Source organism: Scyliorhinus torazame, chromosome 1, assembly GCF_047496885.1.
Source record: "Scyliorhinus torazame isolate Kashiwa2021f chromosome 1, sScyTor2.1, whole genome shotgun sequence".
Lineage (NCBI taxonomy): Eukaryota > Metazoa > Chordata > Chondrichthyes > Carcharhiniformes > Scyliorhinidae > Scyliorhinus > Scyliorhinus torazame.
The window spans coordinates 314,069,161-314,092,043 of NC_092707.1; the positions used below are offsets into that span (position 1 = coordinate 314,069,161).

At 56.1% G+C, this 22,883-nt stretch overlaps 1 protein-coding gene across 2 annotated transcripts in view; it reads left to right on the top strand.

Annotated features, from left to right (window-relative positions):
- Positions 1 to 22,883, top strand: part of LOC140424188 (ribosomal protein S6 kinase alpha-5-like) — a 201,724-nt gene that overhangs the window by 116,922 nt on the left and 61,919 nt on the right. Inside the window, exon 7 of one of the 2 annotated variants that reach the window (XM_072507844.1) lies at positions 12,354 to 12,635. The exons of the other annotated variant lie outside the window; for it this stretch is intronic. Within the exon in view, the coding sequence (XP_072363945.1) occupies positions 12,354 to 12,635 (282 nt within the window). The remainder of the gene's footprint in view (positions 1 to 12,353; positions 12,636 to 22,883) is intronic. 2 annotated transcript variants of the gene reach the window in all.

Consider the following 22,883-nt stretch of genomic DNA (forward strand, 5'->3'; position numbering starts at 1 on the left):
GCCGCGATGCTGGCAAAACTATTGGGGGAGGGGGAGGATCCCTCCCGATATGAACTGGATCGGGCTCATCGGTCATGGAGGCCTGTACCAAAGGCGAGTGAGCCGCCAAGGGCAGTGACTCTGTGCTTCCGTAGGTACAGTGTGAAGGAGAAGGTCCTGAACTGGGCCAAGCAGAAGCGGGTGGTGCAGTGGGCTGGAGCTGGTATACGTGTATACCAGGACTTTACGGTGGAGCTGGCGAGGAGGTGGGCTGCCTTCAACCTGGTGAAGAGGGCACTGTACATTAGCAAGGTGCGGTGCAGCATTGTATATCCAGCGAAGCTGAGGGTGACTTACAAGCTCAGGGACTTTTATTTTGGAACGGCAGAAGCAGTGGAGGAGTTTGCGAAAGCAGAAGGACTGTGGCAGAACTGACAAATTGAGGAATGGCCATGTGCCGATGTAACCTCATGACTGTATTTTCTTCTTTTTTGTATCACTGCGCACGGGTGTAGAGGCTAAAGGAGCTAATGTTGTATATATTTGGACAAGGGAAGGGATGGGACTTTCACTCGAAATGAGGGCTCTTTGGGGTGTAGGTGGATATGCGGGGTTTGTGTGCTAAAAGGGGATCTTTGGGCTTTCCTAGGGCCGGGCAAGGGGGAAAGGGACCCGGGCGGGGGCCTCCACGCTGGCCAGTTTAAGCCGGCCAGTGAACGGGAGTGAGGTGGGGGGAGGGGCTGCGGCCATCGGAGCCTGGCAGAACGGTCCGAGTGGTCTAGCCGGGATGGAAAGTTGGGGGGAAGGAACAGAGGTTGGGAGGAGGAGTTTTACAAGAGGCAGTGGACGGGAGGAGCTGGAAACTTGGGGTGGGGGGTGTGGAGCTGTGTAAGATTAAGGGTGACTATGGGTAATCCCTGATACCTTTTTGTCATTTGTTTATGTAAACATGCTGGTTGAGGTTTGGGGGTCGGTGGGTAGATGGGATCGTTGTTAGTATGGGGATTGACATATCTTGCTGATTATTTTTTATTGTTGATGGATGTAAATGTGGGAGAAAATGTGAAAAAGGAGGAGAATAAAAAAATTATTTTTTTTAAAAAAAAGCTTAATGCAAATGTGCGAGATAAGGGAATGAAAGGAACAGAACATACAGTGCAGAAGGAGGCCATTCGGCCCATCGAGTCTGCACCGGCCCATTTAAGCTCTCACCCACCATATCCCCATAACCCAATAACCCCTCCTAACCTAAAGGATAAGACAGCAAGGTGAAAACAATACAATTAAAGTGGGAGTAGGTTCGCATATAAACAGCAACATAAATAAATTGGTCAAAATGGCCTGTTTCTGTACTGTAGGTTCTTTATTACTAATTCCTTTTTACATATGACAAAATCATTTTTACATACTGACCCAGAATACTGCCAAAGTAACGTTGGGTTTAATGGCATTGTGCAGCAACTTGTGGTAAGAAAGGTATGCCCTGGGTGGAATTTTCACTTCTGAGGAATAAGTGCAGTGACGGGTTCGTGCTGGGCAGCATGGTGGGAAATCGCACCCAGTTTTGTGCTCAGAAACTCAATAATTATGCATAGGGGAATTTCTCTCCGAATGACATGGCAGATCAAGAACTGATTCGTCTGCCCCACTGTCAGCAAATGAACTCCAGGATCTAGGCACCATATTTAACCACCAAGCTCACTCTCTCCAGCCCAGCTTTCGGAATGAGACTTCTGGAAATGGTTGCTGAAAAGAAGAAAGCTGTTGTTAGGATTTGCAATGACTCCCTGCGGGCTCAGAGACGCACCCCTCGGTGGGTCCTAGTTGGACAGTAGGCTTGCAGATTTGCCTGCATGGGAATAAGGGTTCCCCGCTCAAAAAGGGGCTCATAACACCAGTGCATCATTCAAATACTGCCCTCTATATTACTCTTTTCCCCTTTACAGCCTGCAGATGCCTCCCTGAACACTTCCATTCCCATCTGCACCCCAGTACCAGACAAGACCTTGCTATGGCCAGGGACAGTAAGACTATAACCACACCCTGCGCACTAAGCTGTGCCTTATCCCATTGAGCACAAGCCACTGAGTGGGGCTATGACATGCATGCCATGCACAGTGCCGTAGTGTGGCCTGCAAAGCCCCAGGACTGAGTTGACTCTCACACATTGACTATTTGGGCCCAGACCAAGGACCATGACTGTCTTTCTCTTCACTCTCCCACTCCTTCTTGACTGCTGACAACACCGTGTTCCTCTTCCCCCTGTTGCTCTGTTTACTTGCTATAAATATGGCGGTTAATAAGGTCACCTTTCTTAATCCTAATTCTGAGTATACTTTCAGAGTCGCCAGGTATCTCTCGATACCGCCACAAGGTTCAACCCGAATACCGATCAAAGAGCCAATACACCATTTAGTTAGTTCACAGTCAATGGTATTTATTTACACACAGTATGATTTACTCATGTACAATAACACGACAAGCTAAACTATATCTATCACTAACACCTATACTTAACTTCGGGTGCCCACTTAGGTCAGAGGAACAATGCCGTTGTTCGGATCTGAGGCTGTTGGGTTCGAAGAGGTAACAGGAGTACAGCTAAGGTTGTCCGTCTGGCAGCGAGCGTTGACCTTGAACTTACTTGCTTCTGGAGATGCTGGTGGAAGGGTCTCTCCGCTTGAGAGCCGAATCAAAGAGAGTGAACCTTTGGTGGGGGTTCCTTCTTTTACTTGGAGGGGCTTCATGCACTTTTAGGTGGGCCTTAAACTTATCCCAATTAATTCGGCAGCTTCTTGACCATTGTCATCAATCTAAACCAATAAAGGGGCGGGTGCCTTGATGGCTGGGTGTGTCCTATGTGGCCGTTGGCCTTGCTTTGTTTGTGTCTTTTGGTTGGCGTAGTGGCGCCGGAATGTCTGAGACCGTATCGGCTACCTGGGCATTAGTCCTTTGTTCCAAGAGATGGGCCAGCAATATATAAAATCGACCCAGAGTTTCAATTCCGTCTGCAAACTGCCTTCCAAATATACATTCAGGCTCTGTGACTGCTTGTTGCTTTGCATTGTCCATATTTCCCTATAGACTCTGCGAGTGCTCATTTTATACACTGAAAGTGGCCATCTCAGATGGCTACACCCCCCGTCCTCTCCATGAGTCTCCGTGCAACCCATCCCTCGTGCAAACCTTTCTCCTCCAGCTCCGAGTCTCTGTGTTAGCCTTACCATCTTGTGCGAAACTAACACAAGCCCCTCCCCCCCACTTGTATAACGCAGTATGCGTGCATCCCCTCCAATTATGTTCCTATCCACCCTCACCTGTGTCTATATTTCAGCCTTTATAGTTGGGGTCCAGCTTTCCCACCCTGAGTCTCCCCTCTGTCATAATTTACTGCTGCTCCCCAATGCCACCTTTTCCCCTTGTCCCCCATGTCTCCTTCCTCCATCACTCAACCTTTGTTCCTTTTCTACCATGTATCCTTCTTCCTCCTCCCAACCCCTTCAACACTGATTTTCACAGCAACTTCATTGCAGTGTTAATGTAAGCCTACTTGTGACAATAAAGATTATTATTATTATTCTGGTTTCTGGCTAGTTTGCTGCCCTGAGGGGAGCAAGTCTATACCCCACCAGTGTAACGTCTCATTGGCTTTAGTGAGAACCCGGCGATGGTTGTTGAAGGTAGGCTATCAATACTGCACACACCTCAAAGTCAGGAATGAAGTGAGGACCGACAACTGCACACCACATGTTGCAGACTGATGTGTTTTCCTGCTAACATGTAAGGGGCGATGTGACTCTGTCGAGAGGTGATTTTAACGAGCATTCATGAGGTGGTACTACATGTGGGTTCCTGCCATTCCCGCTCCACCATCTTCCCGCCATTAAGGTAGTAAGGGGTAAATTCCAAACTATTCTCTGATTTTTGGCTTCTCCCTGAATTTTTCCACCCCACCCGCCACAGACTGGAGGGAAAATTCCACCCTCTGTGAATTGTGCTTTGTTATTAACTTCGCAAAGTGGCAGCTCACCAACAACCTGCCCATGAGTTTCATGAAGTTGTTTTTTGTGTTTCACAATCACCCTTTACTAAACTTGGAACAGAAGGATAGGACTGGTAACTAACAGCACAAGTACTACTTTATTGAAGTTACTTTGTTTCTGTAATTCCAATCAACCTGCCTAACCCAGAAAGCAACAATTGAAACTCTGGGCACGATTCTCTAGCCTCGTTACACTCTCGATCAAGTGAAACAAGGCTGGTGAATAGCGAAAGGCCAAACACGAAAGCTGCGCCAGGCGCCAACAGTTTGCGATGCAATGGCCTGCTACAGTAGGCGAATTCTGGGGCGAAATTCTCCCGAAACGGCGCGATGTCCGCCGACTGGCGCCCAAAACGGCGCCAATCAGACGGGCATCGCGCCGCCCCAAAGGTCCGGAATGCTCCGCATCTTTGGGGGCCGAGCCCCAACACTGAGGGGCTAGGCCGACGCCGGAGGAATTTCCGCCCCGCCAGCTGGCGGAAACTGCCTTTGTTGCCCCGCCAGCTGGCGCGGAAATGACATCTCGGGGCGGCGCATGCGCGGGAGCGTCAGCGGCCGCTGACAGTTTCCCACGCATGCGCAGTGGAGGGGAGTCTCTTCCGCCTCCGCCATGGTGGAGACCGTGGCGGAGGCGGAAGGGAAAGAGTGCCCCCACGGCACAGGCCCGCCCGCGGATCGGTGGGCCTCGATCACGGGCCAGGCCACCGTGGGGGCACCCCCCGGGGCCAGATCGCCCCGCGCCCCCCCCCCCAGGACCCCAGAGCCCGCCCACGCCGCCTTGTCCCGCCGTTCAAAAGGTGGTTTAATCCACGCCGGCGGGACAGGCAATTTATCGGCGGGACTTCGGCCCATCCGGGCCGGAGAATCGAGCGGGGGTGGCCCGCCAACCGGCGCGGCGCGATTCCGGCCCCCGCTGAATCTCCGGTGCCGGAGACATCGGCAACCAGCGGGGGCAGGATTCACGGCAGCCCCCGGCGATTCTCCGACCCAGAGAATGACGCCCCTGGATCTCGCCATAGCGAGGCGAGAAACCATTTATCACCGCTTAAGTCTTATTTCCATACAATTAATGAGAGCTACCCCGTATCCAATGACCTCCTGTCATTCATCAGCCTCCCAGCAGGTGGCTACGCTGGCGCCAATTAGTACTCCTTTTGAAACACGTGAACCTGGCAGAAGGGCTTCTGTGGGGAGCTGAGGAGGTGAGTAGCCATCTTTTCTCACAGACAAATAGCCTGGGGATGCTGGGCTTGCTGCCCCTGTGCTTGGCGGGGGGTGGGGGACCCTCCACAGGGCTGGTCCATCGTGGGAAGGAGGGGCTGGGGGGGGCAACCGCTCGTGGCACCCCTGGATCATGTGTACACCTTTTTCATCAGCCCCCACTGCCCCCTCCCCCTCTACCACTCTCCCTCAAACAAAACAACAACCCCATCCCCCTCTACTCTAACCATCTCACCTCCCCCACTGGGCTCCCGTTAGCTAGCCCGCCCAGCTAGACTCGCAGCCCCCACCCAAGGTCTCTGAGTCTCCTACACCCTCCCCCCGCCATGCTCGCACACCTAACTTCACAGCATCCCAAACTTCACCATATTCTTAAAGAGGGCAGCCTTCACCCGATTGAAATCGGCCCTCCTCTTCGCTACGTCTGCGCCCAGGTCCTCGTACACCCAAAGCTCGTTCCCTTTCCAGGTGCACGTCCTCATCTGCCTCGCCCATCTCAATATCTTTTCCTTATCCAGGAACCAGTGGAGATGCGCCACCATTGCCCTTGGTGGCTCATTTGCCTGCGGCTTCCTCATCAGCACCTTGTACGCTCGGTTGACCTCCAGGGGCCAGTCAAAGGCCCCACCCCCCACCAACTCTCCAGCATCTCGGCTACATATGTGCTGGCGTCCGCTCCAACTATTCGTAAATTCGTCTCCTGGAGCGATTTCTCCAGGCCACTCACCTCCTTTAATCGCTTCTGAGTCTCCCGCATCACACCTATTTCGGCTGCCAACGAGGCAAGCTGCTCCTCGTGCTCCCCTGTCATTTCCTCCACTTTCCGAATAGCCTTGCTCTGGGACTCCAGCTTCTGTTCCACATGGTCGATTCCGACTTTTAGTAGTTCCACTGCCTTGGCTAGATCCTCCTGGTGTTCCTTCCTCTGCTGGCCGAACTTCTCGTTCAAGAACATAGAACATAGAACGATACAGCGCAGTACAGGCCCTTCGGCCCACGATGTTGCACCAAAACAAAAGCCATCTAACCTACACTATGCCATTATCATCCATATGTTTATCCAATAAACTTTTAAATGCCCTCAATGTTGGCGAGTTCACTACTGTTGCAGGTAGGGCATTCCACGGCCTCACCATTCTTTGCGTAAAGAACCTACCTCTGGCCTCTGTCCTATATCTATTACCCCTCAGTTTAAAGCTATGTCCCCTCGTGCCAGCCATTTCCATCCGCGGGAAAAGGCTCTCACTGTCCACCCTATCTAACCCCCTGAAGAAGTCCACTAGTTGCTCCATTGACCACTGGGTGGGCAGGATAGGCCCTTTACCCTCTGCCATCTTGACCTGTGGTGCACAAAGATTCTCTTGCTCCAACTGCTCCCTTCCTTTCGCCCCACTTCTGGTCCATGGATCCATCCACAAGCCACATGAGTGGAGTTTTGTTTTCTTCTGTCACTCCTGCACCTTTTCTTCACCAAAACATCTACCCTTCAAGCAGGGAAAAGGTCCGGAAAAACTGCCTCGAGCCGGAGCTGCCAAATATGAAACCACTCACTCCATGGCCGCCATTGGAAGCCGGCAATCGTGGTTTATTTTTTAAAATATGTATATTTATTCAAATTTTTCAACAAATTTTCAACAAAACCCCTCCACAACAAGAAGAAAGAAACAAGAACACAACAATCAGAAATTATACATTGGATTTCCCCCATATACAATAACCCCCCCATATAACATTTAGAAACACAAATATGGAAAAACCCCACCTTCACCCAATCGCCACACCAAAAGAAACCCTCCCCTCCACCCCCGCCCCCTCCCCGCCCTTGGGCTGCTGCTGACCTCCTCCTAACGCTCCGCGAGTTAGTCTAGGAACGGTTGCCACCGCCTGAGGAACCCTTGCACAGACCGTCTCAAGGCAAACTTTATCCTCTCCAGCTTGATGAACTCTGCCATGTCATTGATCCAAACTTCCACACTAGGGGGCTTCGCATCTTTCCATAATAGCAAAATCCTCCGCCTGGCTACCAGGGACTCAAAGGCCAGAATACCGGCCTCTTTCGCCTCCTGCACTCCCGGCTCGTCCGATACCCCAAATAATGCTAATCCCCAGCTCGGCTTGACCCGGGCGTTCACCACCTTGGACATAGTCCTCGCAAAACCCCACCAAAACCCATCCAGTGCCGGGCACGACCAGAACATATGGACGTGGTTTGCCGGGCTTCCCGAGCACCTCTTACATCTGTCCTCCACCCCAAAGAACCTACTCAACCTCGCCCCTGTCATATGCGCTCTGTGAGTAACTTTGAACTGCATTAGGCTGAGCCTGGCGCAAGAGGAGGAAGAATTAACCCTACTCAGGGCATCAGCCCACAGACCTTCATCGATCTCCTCCCCAAGCTCCTCCTCCCACTTGCCCTTTAACTCCTCCACCGAGGCCTCCTCTTCCTTCAGCTCCTGGTAAATCGCCGAAACCTTGCCTTCTCCAACCCATACACCTGAAATCACCCTGTCCTGAATCCCACGTGCCGGAAACAGCGGGAATTCCCTCACCTGCTGCCTCACAAACGCCATCACTTGCATGTATCTGAAAGCTTTTTCCGGGGGTAGTCCAAACTTCTCCAGCGCCCCTAGGCTCGCAAACGTCCCATCGATGAACAGGTCCTCCATCCTTCTAATCCCTGCCCGATGCCAGATCCGAAACTCCCCATCCATCCTTCCCTGGACGAACCGATGATTCTCCCGAATCGGGGACCAAATCGAAGCTCCCACCTCGCCCCGGTGTCGCCTCCACTGCCCCCAGATCTTCAGCGTCGCCGCCACCACTGGACTCGTGGTGTACCTTGTCGGCGAGAGCGGCAGCGGTGCCGTCACCAGCGCCCTCAGGCTCGTTCCCACACAGGATGCCATCTCTAGCCTCTTCCACGCTGCCCCCATTACCCACTTACGGATCATTGCCACGTTGGCTGCCCAATAATAGCATCACAAATTCGGCAGCGCCAGCCCCCCCCTGTCCCTACTACGCTCCAGAAACACTCTCTTCACCCTCGGCGTCTTATTCGCCCACACAAATCCCATGATGCTCCTGCTTACCCGTTTGAAAAAGGCCTTGGGGATCATAATAGGAAGGCACTGGAACACAAAGAGAAATCTTGGGAGGACCGTCATTTTGACCGATTACACCCTACGCGCTAGTGAGAGTGGCAGCATATTCCATCTTTTAAAATCCTCCCCCATCTGCTCCACCAACCGCGTCAAATTGAGCTTGTGCAGGGGCCCCCCAACTCCTAGCTACTTGGATCCCTAGGTACCGAAAGCTCCTTTCCGCCCTCTTCAGCGGTAGCTCGTCTATCCCCCTTCCCTGGTCTCCTGAATGCACCACAAAGAGCTCACTCTTCCATACGTTGAGTTTATACCCCGAAAAGTCCCCAAACTCCCTAAGGATCCACATGACCTCCGCCATCCCCTCCACTGGATCCGCAACATACAACAAGTCATCGGCATACAACGACACCCGGTGTGCCTCTCCCCCCCCCCCCCCCCCCCCAACGCCCGGACCAATCCCCTCCGTTTCCTGGACACCCTCAGTGCCATGGCCAGCGGCTCAATTGCCAGTGCAAACAACAAGGGGGATAAGGGGCACCCCTGTCTCGTCCCCCGGTACAGCCAAAAGTACTCCGACCTCCGCCAGTTCGTAGCCACACTCGCCACTGGGGCTCTATATAGCAGCCTGACCCAACTGATGAGCCACTCCCCGAACCCAAACCTCCACAACACTTCCCAAAGATCAAAGATACTTCCACTCCACCCAATCAAAGGCCTTCTCCGCGTCCATAGCTGCCACTACCTCCGCTTCCCCCTCCACTGAGGGCATCATAATCACATTGAGAAGCCTCCGCACATTTGTATTTAGCTGCCTACCCTTCACAAATCCCTTCTGGTCCTCATGAATCACCCCCGGGACACAGTCCTCAATTCTCGTAGCCAGCACCTTCGCCAGCAACTTAGCGTCAACATTGAGGAGCGAGATCGGTCTATACGACCCACATTGCAATGGATCCTTGTCCTGCTTCAAGATCAAAAAAATCAGCGCCCTGGACATTGTCGGGGGCAAGGTGCCCCCCCCCCCCTCCCTCGCCTTATTAAAAGTCCTCATGAGCAACGGGCCCAGCAGGTCCACGTATTTCCTGTAAAATTCAACCGGGAACCCATCCGTCCACGGGCCTTCCCCGCCTGCATGCTCCCCAATTCTTTAACCAGCTCCTCCAGCCCAATCGGTGCCTCTAAACCAGCCACCTGGTTTATTCTCACCGCACTCCGCACCGTATTCCTCCCTCTATCCTTAACTCCACCAATCTCCCTCGCTGCCTCCCTCTTACGAAGCTGATGTGCCAGCATCCGACTCGCCTTCTCCCCATACTCATACCTTGCCCCCTGAGCTTTCCTCCACTGTGCCTCTGCTTTCCCCATGGCCAACAGGCCGAATTCCGCATGGAGGTTCCGTCGCTCCCTAAGTAGCCCCTCCTCGGGGAGCCTCTGCATACCTCCTGTCCACCCTTAACATCTCCCCCACCAACCTCTCCCTCTCCCTCCCCTCTCTCTTCTCCCTGTGGTCCATAATGGGGATTAGCTCTCCCCTGACCACCGCCTTCAACGCCTCCCAGACTACCCCCACCTGCACCTCCCCATTGTCGTAAGCCTCCAAATATCTTTCAATACACCCCCGCACCCGCCCGCACACCCCCTCATCCGCCAACAGTCCCACATCGAGGCACCACAGCGGGCGCTGGTCCCTCTCCTCCACCAACTCCAGCTCCACCCAATGCGGGGCGTGGTCCGAGATGGCTATGGCCGAATATTCCGTTCCCTCCGCTTTCGGGATTAGCGCCCTACTCAAAATGAACCCCCCCCCCCATTATCAAGCTTCCTACCTCCGGAATCCGACCCAGCATGCGTTTCATAAATCCGGCATCATCCCAATTCGGGACATATACGTTCACCAGTACCACCTGCACCCCCTGCAACCTACCACTCACCATCAGCCTAACCTGATCTGCCACCTTCAGATGTGCCTCCTGGAGCATAACCATGTCTGCCTTCAGACCCTTTAAGTGCGCGAACACCCGGGCCCTCTTGACCGGCCCGTTCAGGCCCCTCACATTCCAAGTTATCAGCCGGATCGGGGGGGCTACTGGCACCTCGCCGCCCCCCCCCCCCCCCCCACCCTCCTAGTCAACTAGCCATCTCCTTTTCTAGGCCAGCCACGTGCCCGCGCCTCCCGCACCCTCCAGTCCCCCAGGCGGCAGACTCCCGCCCCGACTACCTCTCGTACTTCCAGCTCCCCTTTGGCCAATGCAGCAGCAACCCAGTCCCCCCCCCCCCCCCCCCGCTAGATCCTCATCTAGCCATTTTGCTCCCCCCATGACACTTCCGTAAGTCAGCTGACCCCGGCCTCTCCCGCCATTCCATCGACCCCCCAGTGTGAGAATCCCCCCACCCCTTGGCAGTCAGTGTGCGCTCCTCTCCAGCACCGCCCTTCTCCCCCGGCCCTGCCCTCATCCTTCCCTAACACGGAAAAAAGCCCGCGCTTTCCTGAGCCGGCCCCGCCCCCTCTGGCGCAACTCCTTTCCCCCCTCTTCCTCCGTGGGGCCCTGCCCCTCCAACACCGACGCTGACACTCTCCCACAGCCCCCACATCAAATCCATTCACCCATCCCCACCCAGCACTCAAACAAAAAGAACATTCCCCAAACGCAGTAAACACAGTAAACATCCCCCCATGACAAACCCTCAGTTTGAGCCCAACTTTTCAGTCTGGATAAAGTTCCATGCCTCATCAGGCGTTTCAAAATAGTGGTGCCGATCTTGGATCGTGACCCACAATCGAGCTGGCTGCTGCATCCCAAACTTCACCCCCTTCCAATGGAGCACCGCTTTAGCCTGGTTAAAACCAGCCCTCTTCTTAGCCACCTCCGCACTCCAGTCCTGGTAAATTCCGATCTCCGTGTTCTCACACCTGCTGCTCCGCTCTTTTTTGGCCATCTCAGGACACACTCTCTGTCCAAATAGCGGTGGAACCTCACCACTACAGCCCTTGGCCGCTCGTTGTTTTGGGTCTCGTTGCTAGGACCCGATGAGCCCCATCCAGCTCCAGGGGCCTCGGGAAAGCTCCCGTGCCCATCGTGCTCATATATGCCCCGGCATCGGGCCCCTCCACTCCTTCAGGGAGACCCAGAATCCGAAGATTCTTCCTCCTCGACCTATTCTCCAGGTCCTCAAATCTTTCCTGCCCACCTCTTGTGCAGCGCCTCGTGCGCTTCCACCTTCACCGCCAGGCCCAAGATCTCGTTCTCGTTCTCCAAAGCTTTTTGCCGCACCTCCCGGATCTCCGCCCCTTGGGCCTTCTGGGTCTCCACAAGCTTTTCAATCGCCGCCTTCATTGGCGCAAGCATTTCTGTCCTCAGCTCCTCAAAGTAGCGTTTATGAAACTCCTGCGCCCACGCTGCTTGGTCTCCACCCGCCGCCATCTTGCTTTTCCTCCCTTGCACTTTCTGCTGCACCAGGATCACTTTTTTAACCGCTCCACTCCTGGTCCAATCCATATAATGTCGAGGGGACCTTGCTGTCACCTTCCCACACTGAGCCGTCGAACAATTGCCGTTGGGGCCCCCCTGAAGAGCCCAAAGGTCCGTTCCCGGCAGGAGCTGCCAAACGTGCGACCTACCTAGGCATAGCCGCAACCGGAAGTCCGCCGGCAATCGTGGTTAAGTGAGCACTTTACACAACCCAAGTGGATTCCAGTGGGTGGGTGGGCCATGTAGCATGTGGGAATCATTGCCTTACATCCCGATCAAACCGTGATACCTGGACACTGTGCCTAAACACTGCGGGAGGCAACACCACACGCTCAGCAGCCAACATCCGAACTCCCAGGGGATGGGACACAGCTCCAGGGAAACGATCACGGCCGGAGGGTAGGTGAATGCCATGATGAGGGGACCAGTGCCTGGTTCAGGTGACATTACGAGCGGGTGTCCCGGGAACAGGGTCAGGGATCCGTTGAGGTGGGAGAGGCCGGAGCCACCGCCATCGGTCAGTCTAACACCCTCTTCCAGTTCCTTACAGATATTGAACACTGTGGCAGGGATATTGGATGCAGAAGTTGTCCTAGTGGTGCTGCTGCTGCTAGGCGATGCGGCCAGACACCAGAGATGGAAGCACCGTCTGCAGATGCTCGAGGCGGAGGCCTATGTGCTGGACCCCCTCCTCCTCACCTGAGGACCCAGCTGCACATCAGGCCAGGGAGGGGGACCCAGAGGGGGAGACCTGCGGTAGCCCAGGGTGTACAGGCATCGCTGGTCGTTCGAGCAGATGATGGACAGCGCGTGATGCAGGAGGTAACACAGTGGTTATCACAGTTGCTTCACAGCTCCAGGGTCCCAGATTCGATTCCCGGCATGGGTCACTGTCTGTGCGGAGTCTGCACGTTCTCCCCGTGTCTACGTGGGTTTTTCCAAGTGCTCCGGTTTCCTCCTGCAGTCCAAAGACGTGCAGGTTAGGTGGATTGGCCATGCTAAATTGCCCTTAGGGTATAAAAAGGTTGGGTGGGGTTACGGGGATAGGGTGGAGGTGTAGGCTTGGTTGGGGTGCTCTTTCCAAGGGCCGGTGCAGACTCAATGCGTCGAATGGCCTCCTTCTGAACTGTAAATTCTATGAACAAGGAGACGGTGCGACACCTGTGCCGTGTTCTGGAGGATTTGGCACCAGATGGAGGAGGACACCCGCTCTCTGTGGCCGTCAAGGTCACTGCAGCCCCAAACCTTTATGCCTGGGGATCATTCCAGGCCACAGCCCACAGGTGCATCCAACAGGTCACGGATGCCCTGTATGCCCGAGCGGAAAACTACATAGTCTTTGACATGGACCAGGCTCAGCAAGGTGCCTGGGCAGCAGGTTTCTCCGCCATCGCCGGCATGCCCCGGATCCAGGGTGTAATAGAAGCCACACATGTTGCCCTGCACTCACTGGGCCATCTGGGGATGCCCTACGTTAACCAAAAGGGATTCCACTCCCTCAACAGACAGCTTGTGTGTGACCTCCAGCTGAAGATAATGCGCATGTGTGCCCGCTTCCTGGGGAGTGTGTACGACAGCTAGCTATGTCCTGGGGCAGTCGGTCATCTCCGCCCTCTTGAATTGGCGGCTGACTCTTGGTGGATAAGGGGTATCCGCTGAGGACCTGGCTAAATAACAGCAGTCCGGAGCCAATGACCAAGCGGAGACCCATGTGGCCACCCGGGCTGTGATTGATGTGGTGCATCGGATTCGAGATGCGGTTCCAATGCCTCGACCGCTCCAGCGGTGCTCTGCTGTACACAGCCTGGAGGGTTGCCCACTTTGTGGTGGTCTACTGTGCCCTCCACAACCTCGCACAGCAGCGTGGTGACGTGCTGGAGGCTGGTGATGAGGAACATGTGGCCAGCAGGACAGCCGGCAGCGGCGAAGGTCCAGCAAGCCTGCTGGGCCAGGGAGGACCTCATACTCACTTGCTTCACTTAGGATGTGGCCTGGCCCCGTCATCCCCCACTCCCATTTCCCACCCTCCCAGGGTATGTGTCACATCACTCCAGGGTGCTGGGATTGTGTTGGCACCATCAGTGGGTCACTGCCAAGGGCAGGGGAGGTGATGATAACCCGCAGAGTGTTGAGCGCCAGTGCTCCTCAATCTATGCCATAGTCTGACCCTTGCCTGTCTGCTGAGTGCTCACTCACACCCATCACCTGCATGCGGTGTGCCCGGGGACAGGGTGATGACTGGGGAAATGGGGTTCGGAGCTCAGCCTGCATTGCGGAAGAAAGTGACAGAGGCATCATACTGATTGTGCACAAGGGTGTGCAATGTGTAATACAAGTCCCCACTCGCCCGATGGTGCTGCCCCCACATCCACCCTGTCCCCCTCCCCCAGTGCCCCCAATGATCCTCTGTGCTTTGGCTTTCTAGCTCTACAATATGTCTAGATGTGTCCCCAGGATGCACATTTGAGGTGGAGGCAGCCAGCTGCTTACCTCGTCCCGTGGCCTTCGATGCCACTGGCGGCCGTCCTCTGGGACAGGAGGGCCCCAGCGCTCTTGTCGGCAACATATGCACAGCCGTGCCAGCCTGTCCCGTGTGCTGACTGCGAGATGCAGCCTCATCGGGGGAGCTGGTGCGCACTGTCACCACTCCATGGGACTGGTCCAGGTTGGTGCCCATAGGGCCCTGGGGTTCATCTTGGGACGGACTGACAGCTGGTTCGAGCCCCAGCTGCCACTGAAACATTTGGCTCTGCCAGCCTTGGCGGTTTCCTATGGTCAGCACCATTGTGTTGACAGCCTCGGCGATGCTCCTCAGTGACTGGGCCAGGCTCAGCAGCGTCTTGGCAATGCCCACCTGCGACTGGGTCAAGCTCCGCAGTGCCTCGGTCATACCCATCTGAGAGCGAGACGTCCCGCAGAACCTCATCAAGGTCAGCCTGGTACTGGGTCAGATCCCCCGCGAGTCTGGCATTCGGCTGAGTCCCTCAGCCATGGCTGTCACCAACTGCGCAATGCCTTGGACACCTTCACTATTGGTGCCAACATTGTGCACCAGGCTTTCCACTGCGGTCGCCACCCTAGCAGTGTTGGCCTCAGTGCCATGCATTGCCGGCGACATCTCCTGCAGCCGTAGCCTCTCGGACTCCAAGAGGCTATGAATCTGCTGGAGTGACGCTGACATCTCCCTCTGAATGTCCCGGCTGCTCCCTATCATCTCAATCTGCTCCTGGTATCTCTGTACCACATGCCCAGCATCAGGCTGGGACCCAGCTGGATTCAGGGATCCAGCATCCCTCCGACTGCTATCTCGCCTGGGGATTCCTGCTTCCACCTCATGTGCATCAGCAGCAGTGTGGTGCTCACCAGATTGTGCCCCCGACACCTGTCCGCTAACATGCCCCACCGTGGTGTGTGTATCTGCGCTGGTTGAGGGTGGGGATGACAGCTGTACCGCGACTATAACGGTTGCATCCTCCGAGGTGGTCTTGTGGGAGGCAGGAGATGGTGCTGCCCGGGTGAGCCAGCGCCGTCGGCTAGAGGACATGCGGGAGAATAGAAATGTGGTCAGTGGGAGGGATGAGTCAAACAAAGAACAAAGAAATGTACAGCACACGAACAGGCCCTTCGGCCCTCCAAGCCCGTGCCGACCATGCTGCCCGACTAAACTACAATCTTCTACACTTCCTGGGTCCATATCTCTCTATTCCCATCCTATTCATGTATTTGTCAAGATGCCCCTTAAATGTCACTATCGTCCCTGCTTCCACCACCTCCTCCGGTAGCGAGTTCCAGGCACCCACTACCCTCTGTGTAAAAAAACTTGCCTCGTACATCTACTCTAAACCTTGCCCCTCTCACCTTAAACCTATGCCCCCTAGTAATTGACCCCTCTACCCTGGGGAAAAGCCTCTGACTATCCATTCTGTCTATGCCCCTCATGATTTTGTAGACCTCTATCAGGTCGCCCCTCAACCTCCGTCGTTCCAGTGAGAACAAACTGAGTTTATTCAACTGCTCCTCATAGCTAATGCCCACCATACCAGGCAACATTCTGGTAAATCTCTTCTGCACCCTCTCTAAAACCTCCACATCCTTCTGGTAGTGTGGTGACCAGAATTGAACACTATACTCCAAGTGTGGCCTAACTAAGGTTCTATACAGCTGCAACATGACCTGCCAATTCTTATACTCAATGCCCCGGCCAATGAAGGCAAGCATTCTGTATGCCTTCTTGACCACTTTCTCCACCTGTGTTGCCCCTTTCAGTGACCTGTGGACCTGTACACCTAGATCTCTCTGACTTTCAATACTCTTGAGGGTTCTACCATTCACTGTATATTCCCTACCTGCATTAGACCTTCCAAAATGCATTACCTCACATTTGTCCGGATTAAACTCCATCTGCCATCTCTCCGCCCAAGTCTCCAAACAATCTAAATCCTGCTGTATCCTCTGACAGTCCTCATCGCTATCCGCAATTCCACTAACCTGTGTCGTCTGCAAACTTACTAATCAGACCAGTTACATTTTCCTCCAAATCATTTATATATACTACAAACAGCAAATGTCTCAGCACTGATCCCTGGGGACTGACACCACTGGTCACAGCCCTCCAATTAGAAAAGCATCCTTCCATTGCTACTCTCTGCCCTCTATGACCTAGCCAGTTCTGTATCCACCTTGCCAGCTCACCCCTGATCCCTTGTGCCTTCACCTTTTGTACTAGTCTACCATGAGGGACCTTGTCAAACGCCTTACTGAAGTCCATATAGACAACATCCACTGCCCTACCTGCATCAATCATCTTTGTGGCCTCCTCAAAAAACTCTATCAAGTTAGTGAGACATGACCTCCCCTTCACAAAACCATGCTGCCTCTCACTAATACGTCCCATTTGCTTCCAAATGGGAGTAGATCCTGTCTCGAAGAATTCTCTCCAATAATTTCCCTACCACTGACGTAAGGCTCACCGGCCTGTAGTTCCCTGGATTATCCTTGCTACCCTTCGAAAACAGAGGAACAACATTGCCTATTCTCCAGTCCTCCGGGACATCACCTGAAGACAGTGAGGATCCAAAGATTTCTGTCAAGGCCTCAGCAATTTCCTCTCCAGCCTCCTTCAGTATTCTGGGGTAGATCCCATCAGGCCCTGGGGACTTATCTACCTTAATATTTTTTAAGACGCCCAACACCTCGTCTTTTTGGATCTCAATGTGACCCAGGCTATCTACACACCCTTCTCCAGACTCAACATCTACCAATTCCTTCTCTTTGGTGAATACTGATGCAAAGTATTCATTTAGTTCCTCGCCCATTTCCTCTGGCTCCACACATAGATTCTCTTGCCTATCCTTCAGTGGGCCAACCCTTTCCCTGGCTACCCTCTTGTTTTTTATGTACGTGTAAAAAGCCTTGGGATTTTCCTTAACGCTATTTGCCAATGACTTTTCGTGACCCCTTCTAGCCCTCCTGACTCCTTGCTTAAGTTCCTTCCTACTTTCCTTATATTCCACACAGGCTTCGTCTGTTCCCAGCCTTTTAGCCCTGACAAATGCCTCCTTTTTCTTTTTGACGAGGCCTACAATAGCTCTCGTTATCCAAGGTTCCCGAAAATTGCCGTATTTATCCTTCTTCTTCACAGGAACATGCCGGTCCTGAATTCCTTTCAACTGACACTTGAAAGCCTCCCACATGTCAGATGTTGATTTACCCTCCAACATCCGCCCCCAATCTAGGTTCTTCAGTTCCCGCCTAATATTGTTATAATTAGCCTTCCCCCACTTTAGCACATTCACCCGAGGACCACTTTTATCCTTGTCCACCAGCACTTTAAAACTTACTGAATTGTGGTCATTGTTCCCGAAATGCTCCCCGACTGAAACTTCTACCACCTGGCCGGGCTCATTCCCCAATACCAGGTCCAGTACCGCCCCTTCCCTACTTGGACTGTCTACATATTGTTTTAAGAAGCCCTCCTGGATGCTCCTTACAAACTCTGCCCCGTCTAAGCCCCTGGCAGTAAGTGAGCCCCAGTCAATATTGGGGAAGTTGAAGTCTCCCATCACCACAACCCTGTTGTTTTTACTCTTTTCCAAAATCTGTCTACCTATCTGCTCCTCTATCTCCCGCTGGCTGTTGGGAGGCCTGTAGTAAACCCCCAACATTGTGACTGCACCTTTCTTATTCCTGATCTCTACCCATATAGCCTCACTGCCCTCTGAGGTGTCCTCCCGTAGTACAGCTGTGATATCCTCCCTAACCAGTAGCGCAACTCTGCCACCCCTTTTACATCCCCCTCTATCCCGCCTGAAACATCTAAATCCTGGGACGTTTAGCTGCCAATCCTGCCCTTCCCTCAACCAGTTCTCTGTAATGGCAACAACATCATAGTTCCAAGTACTAATCCAAGCTCTAAGTTCATCTGCCTTACCCATAATACTTCTTGCATTAAAACATATGCACTTCAGGCCACCAGACCCGCTGTGCTCAGCAACTTCTACCTGTCTGCTCTGCCTCAGAGCCATACTGTCCCTATTCCCTAGTTCTCCCTCAATGCTCTCACCTTTTGGCCTATTGCTCCGGTGCCCACCCCCCTGCCATACTAGTTTAAATCCTCCCGTGTGACACTAGCAAACCTCGCAGCCAGGATATTTATGCCTCTCCAGTTTAGATGCAACCCGTCCTTCTTATGTAGGTCACACCTGCCCCGGAAGAGCTCCCAGTGGTCCAGATAACGGAAACCCTCCCTCCTACACCAGCTGTTTAGCCACGTGTTTAGCTGCTCTATCTTCCTATTTCAAGCCTCACTGGCACGTGGCACAGGGAGTAATCCCGAGATTACAACCCTAGAGGTCCTGGGCGTCATTCTCCGACCCCCCGCCGGGTCGGAGAATGGCCGTTGGCCGCCGTGAATCCCGCCCCCGCCCCCGCCGAAGTCTCCGAAGGGAGAAAAGTCGGCGGGGCGTTAATGGCGCCGCTGCCGCGGAGAATGTCACGGGTCTGCGCAAGGCAGCCGATTTTCGGCCTGCCGATATTCTCCCTCCCGGATGGGCCGAAGTCCCGTCGACGTGATGACCGTTCACGTCGACGTGAATCAAACCTCCTTTTCATCGGCGTGACCCGGTGCTCCAGGCTCACGCTGACCAGCGAGGAGGTGAGTGACGGCCTGGGGGGTTGGCTCTGGGCAGGAAATGGCGTGGCCGCAGACTGATTGCGTGAGGAGAGGTGTGTCTCGGTGTGTGTGTGTGTGTGTGCGGCGGGGGGGGGGGGGGGGGTGGTGGTTAGAGTAGGCTGGGCTCCGGGGGAGTGCCGGGAGGGGGTCCGTGCCGGGGTGGAGGTTGGGGGGTTGGGGGGGGTCCGTGCTGGGGTGGAGGTTGGGGGTTGGGGGGTCCGTGCTGGGGTGGAGGTTGGGGAGGGGGTCCGTGCTGGGGTGGAGGTTGGGGAGGGGGTCCGTGCCGGGGTGGAGGTTGGGGGTTGGGGGGGGTCCGTGCTGGGGTGGAGGTTGGGGGTTGGGGGGGGGTCCGTGCTGGGGTGGAGGTTGGGGAGGGGGTCTGTGCTGGGGTGGAGGTTGGGGAGGGGGGTCCGTGCCGGGGTGGAGGTTGGGGGAGGGGGTCCGTGCCGGGGGTGGAGGTTGGGGGTTGGGGGGGCGTCCGTGCTGGGGTGGAGGTTGGGGAGGGGGTCCGTGCCGGAGGTGGCGGTTGGGGGTTGGGGGGGTTTCCGTGCTGGGGTGGAGGTTGGGGTTGGGGGGGGGTCCGTGTTGGGGTGGAGGTTGGGGAGAGGGGTCCGTGCCGGGGTGGAGGTTGGGGGTTGGGGGTTCCGTGCCGGGCGTGGAGGTTGGGAGGGGGTCCGTGCCGGGGTGGAGGTTGGGGAGGGGGTCTCCGTGCCGGGGTGGAGGTTGGGGGTTGGGGGGTGTCCGTGCTGGGGTGCGAGGTTGGGGGGGGGGTCCGTGCTGGGGTGGAGGTTGGGGAGGGGGGTCCGTGCCGAGGAGTGTGATGGGAGGGCAAATGAGTTGGTCCACCTGGCCAGGTGCCAGCCTCCAACAGTTGGACCCATGCGGCCCCATGCCACCTGGCTGGGGGGAGGAGGGGATATGGGCAATGATGACATGTCGTCGGTCCCCCCCCCCCCACCAGGCCGTCATGTTTTTAGACCATCCAGCGATGTTGGCCGCCGTGGTGGCAGCCGCTCATGTCTATGTTGTGCCCTGGATGAGGAGGAGAAGGAGCGTGCCAGAGAGGGCGGCGCAGGGCTGCCGCAGAGGGGCAGGCGGCAGCCGCCCAGGCTGGAGGGACACCTGACCGACAGGACGAGGAGGGGGAGGAGGACGTCGCGGGCCCCACGGCAACGGAGGCACCCGAGGGGCGCCCCGTGTGTACCGGCCCCGGCAGTCACTACCAGGACCCTCACGGACCGGAATGCAGGGAGGAGACTCCGGATGAGCCGGGGAAACGTGGGCACACAGTCTGGCACACCTGCTGGCACAGACCTGTCACCAGTCGCGTGGCACTGGTCGGGGGATACCCTCTCCCCAGTGTCCGTCAAGGTTACGGTGGCCCTGAACTTTTATGCAACGGGGTCATTCCAGGCACCGAGTGTGGGACCTGTCCGGCATATCGCAGACATCGGGTGCATCCGGGCAGTGACAGATGCCCTTTATGCCATGGCGCACCCGCTACATCCGCTTCCCCGTGGACCGGGCCAGCCAAGATGCCCGGGCCGTGGGCTTCTCTGCCGTTGCCGGGTTCCCCATGGTCCAGGGCGCAATCGATGGGATGCACGTCGCCGTGCGGCCACCTGCAGATAACAGGGCCGTATTCACTAATAGGAAGGGGACCTATTCGATGAACGTACAGGTGGTCTGCGACCACCGCATGATGATCCTGCACGTCTGCGCCCGTCACCCAGGCAGTGTACACTACTCATTCGTGTTGTCGCGGTCATCCATCCCCGGCATGTACGAGGGACGCCATCCCCGGCTGAAGGGGCTGAGTCTGAGGGCGACAGGGGCTACCCATTGCGATCGTGGCTGATGACGCCTATACGGAGGCCACGCAATGAGGCGGAGAACCGCTACACATGATGCCCATAGTAGCGACAAGGGGAGTGATCGAGAGGTGCTTTGGCGTGCTGAAGATGCGTTTCAGGTGCCTGGACCTCTCTGGGGCGCCCTCCAGTATCGGTCAGATAGGGTCGGGCCGCATCATTGTGGTGTGCTGCGTCCTGCACAACATAGCCCAGCAGCAGGGGCGATGTGCCGCAGGCAGAGGAGGGCGGGAGAGGAGGAGCAGCAGGAAGAGGCCCAGTCCTCCCCAGAGTGAGGGGGATGCGGGGCAATGGTCAGGGCAGACGGGGTAGACACAGGCGGGTGGCTGTCCACCGTTACCGGCTGGCCCAGCGGGCACGGGACAGACTGATAGCCGCCCGCTTCACTGACTAGATGGGCGTGGGAATCGGCCTAGTATGGCCACAGACCGCACACCATGGCAACAGCCGACCACCCACCCCAACACCCCCCATCCCATCCACCACCCCGCACCCTCACCCCCCTCCCAACCCCACACACCCCACCCGCATGCAAACCCCCCCCCCCCCCCCCCCCAATTGCCGATCCACCGGCGGCACATACGGGCCGGGCTCACCCAGTTGCGGGTGGACGCGTGTCTATCGCAGGCCATGGAGGATGATGACAACCCGCCCTGCGATGAGCTCCTGGCTCTACATCGTTGGACTATGTCTGACCCATGGCCACAGTACCACCATCCACACCGGACCATCCCTGCATGCGGCTGTGACACTGCAGCGCACGGTCCCGTCCTCTGCCCGGGGGATGTTGATGGCGGCCCAGGGAGAAGGGGGCAGACTCACCTGGGGCTGAGGTAAGACCACCCGTCACACACACACTTGCGCTCAACGTACATGACACGCCCGCACACTTTGGACAGAGCACAAAGGCAGCTGTCGGTAGGTGTAACATTGACTTTAATACCCAAAGGAGTTCATGCACGTGCCCTAGCCCCTAAAACTCATCTGTGCCCTGCAGCCCCGTGCCAACGTTACTCAGTGTCCAATTGTTTGGCCTTACGGACCCTATGACTACGTCTACGTGGTTCCCCAGACGGTACAGCAGAACTGGAGGTGGACTCCTGTGATTCCTGCCCTCTGACACTGGATCCCTTTGGCGGGCCGTTTCCTGGGGCGTCCTGGCCTAGATGGGCCAGGCTGCGGCCCGGGCGACTGGGATGGCGAGCTTGCCAGCCTGTCCTGCCCGTTGCCCACACCGATGCACCTGGGACGGAAGGGGGAGAGTCCGAGGTGTCGCGGTGTACCGGGACCTCCCCTACAGAGGGAGCCGGGACGGACCACACCACCTCCTCCTCCCTTGGGGTGCCCGATGGCCCCCAGGCCTCTACATGGGTGGGGGGATGCGAACGGACTGGCCATCCGACGCGCCCCCGACAGATCTGGCGCTGCCAGTCCTGGAGGCCCGTGCCTGGTATCCGACAGGGGTCTGCAGGTTTGCAGCCATGGAGCCCAGGGGGTTGTCAAACCCTGTCTGTGACAGTGCGACGCCGGCTCGCACATGGCCACTGGCGCCGATGCCCTCAGCGATGGCCTGCTGAGACTGGGCCATGGCCTGCTGAGACTGGGCCATGGCCGGCAGAGACTGGGCCATGGCCTGCAGAGACTGGGCCATGGCCTGCTGAGACTGGGCTATGGCGTTGAGCGCCTCTGCCATCTGGCGCTGGCACTGGCTCATGGCCTCCTGTGAGAGGGCAGCCATTTCCTGGGCCACAGACGCCGCCTGCACGGAAGGCCCCAGGCCTCGCAAACCGTTCCCCATGTCTGACACCGTCGCACCCATTGCCTCCACCGCGGACGCCACCCGTGCGGTGTCAGCCTGGGTGGCACGCATGACCGGGACCACTCCCAGCTCCTGGACGCCCCAGCTCCTGGACGCGGGTGGACTCCTCCACCTGCGACCGCATCCGCCGCAAGCCACCCGTCACCCTATTCGCTCGTCTCTGTGTCGGTGGTTGCATCGGATCTATGTGTGGGTGTGGTAACTGCAGG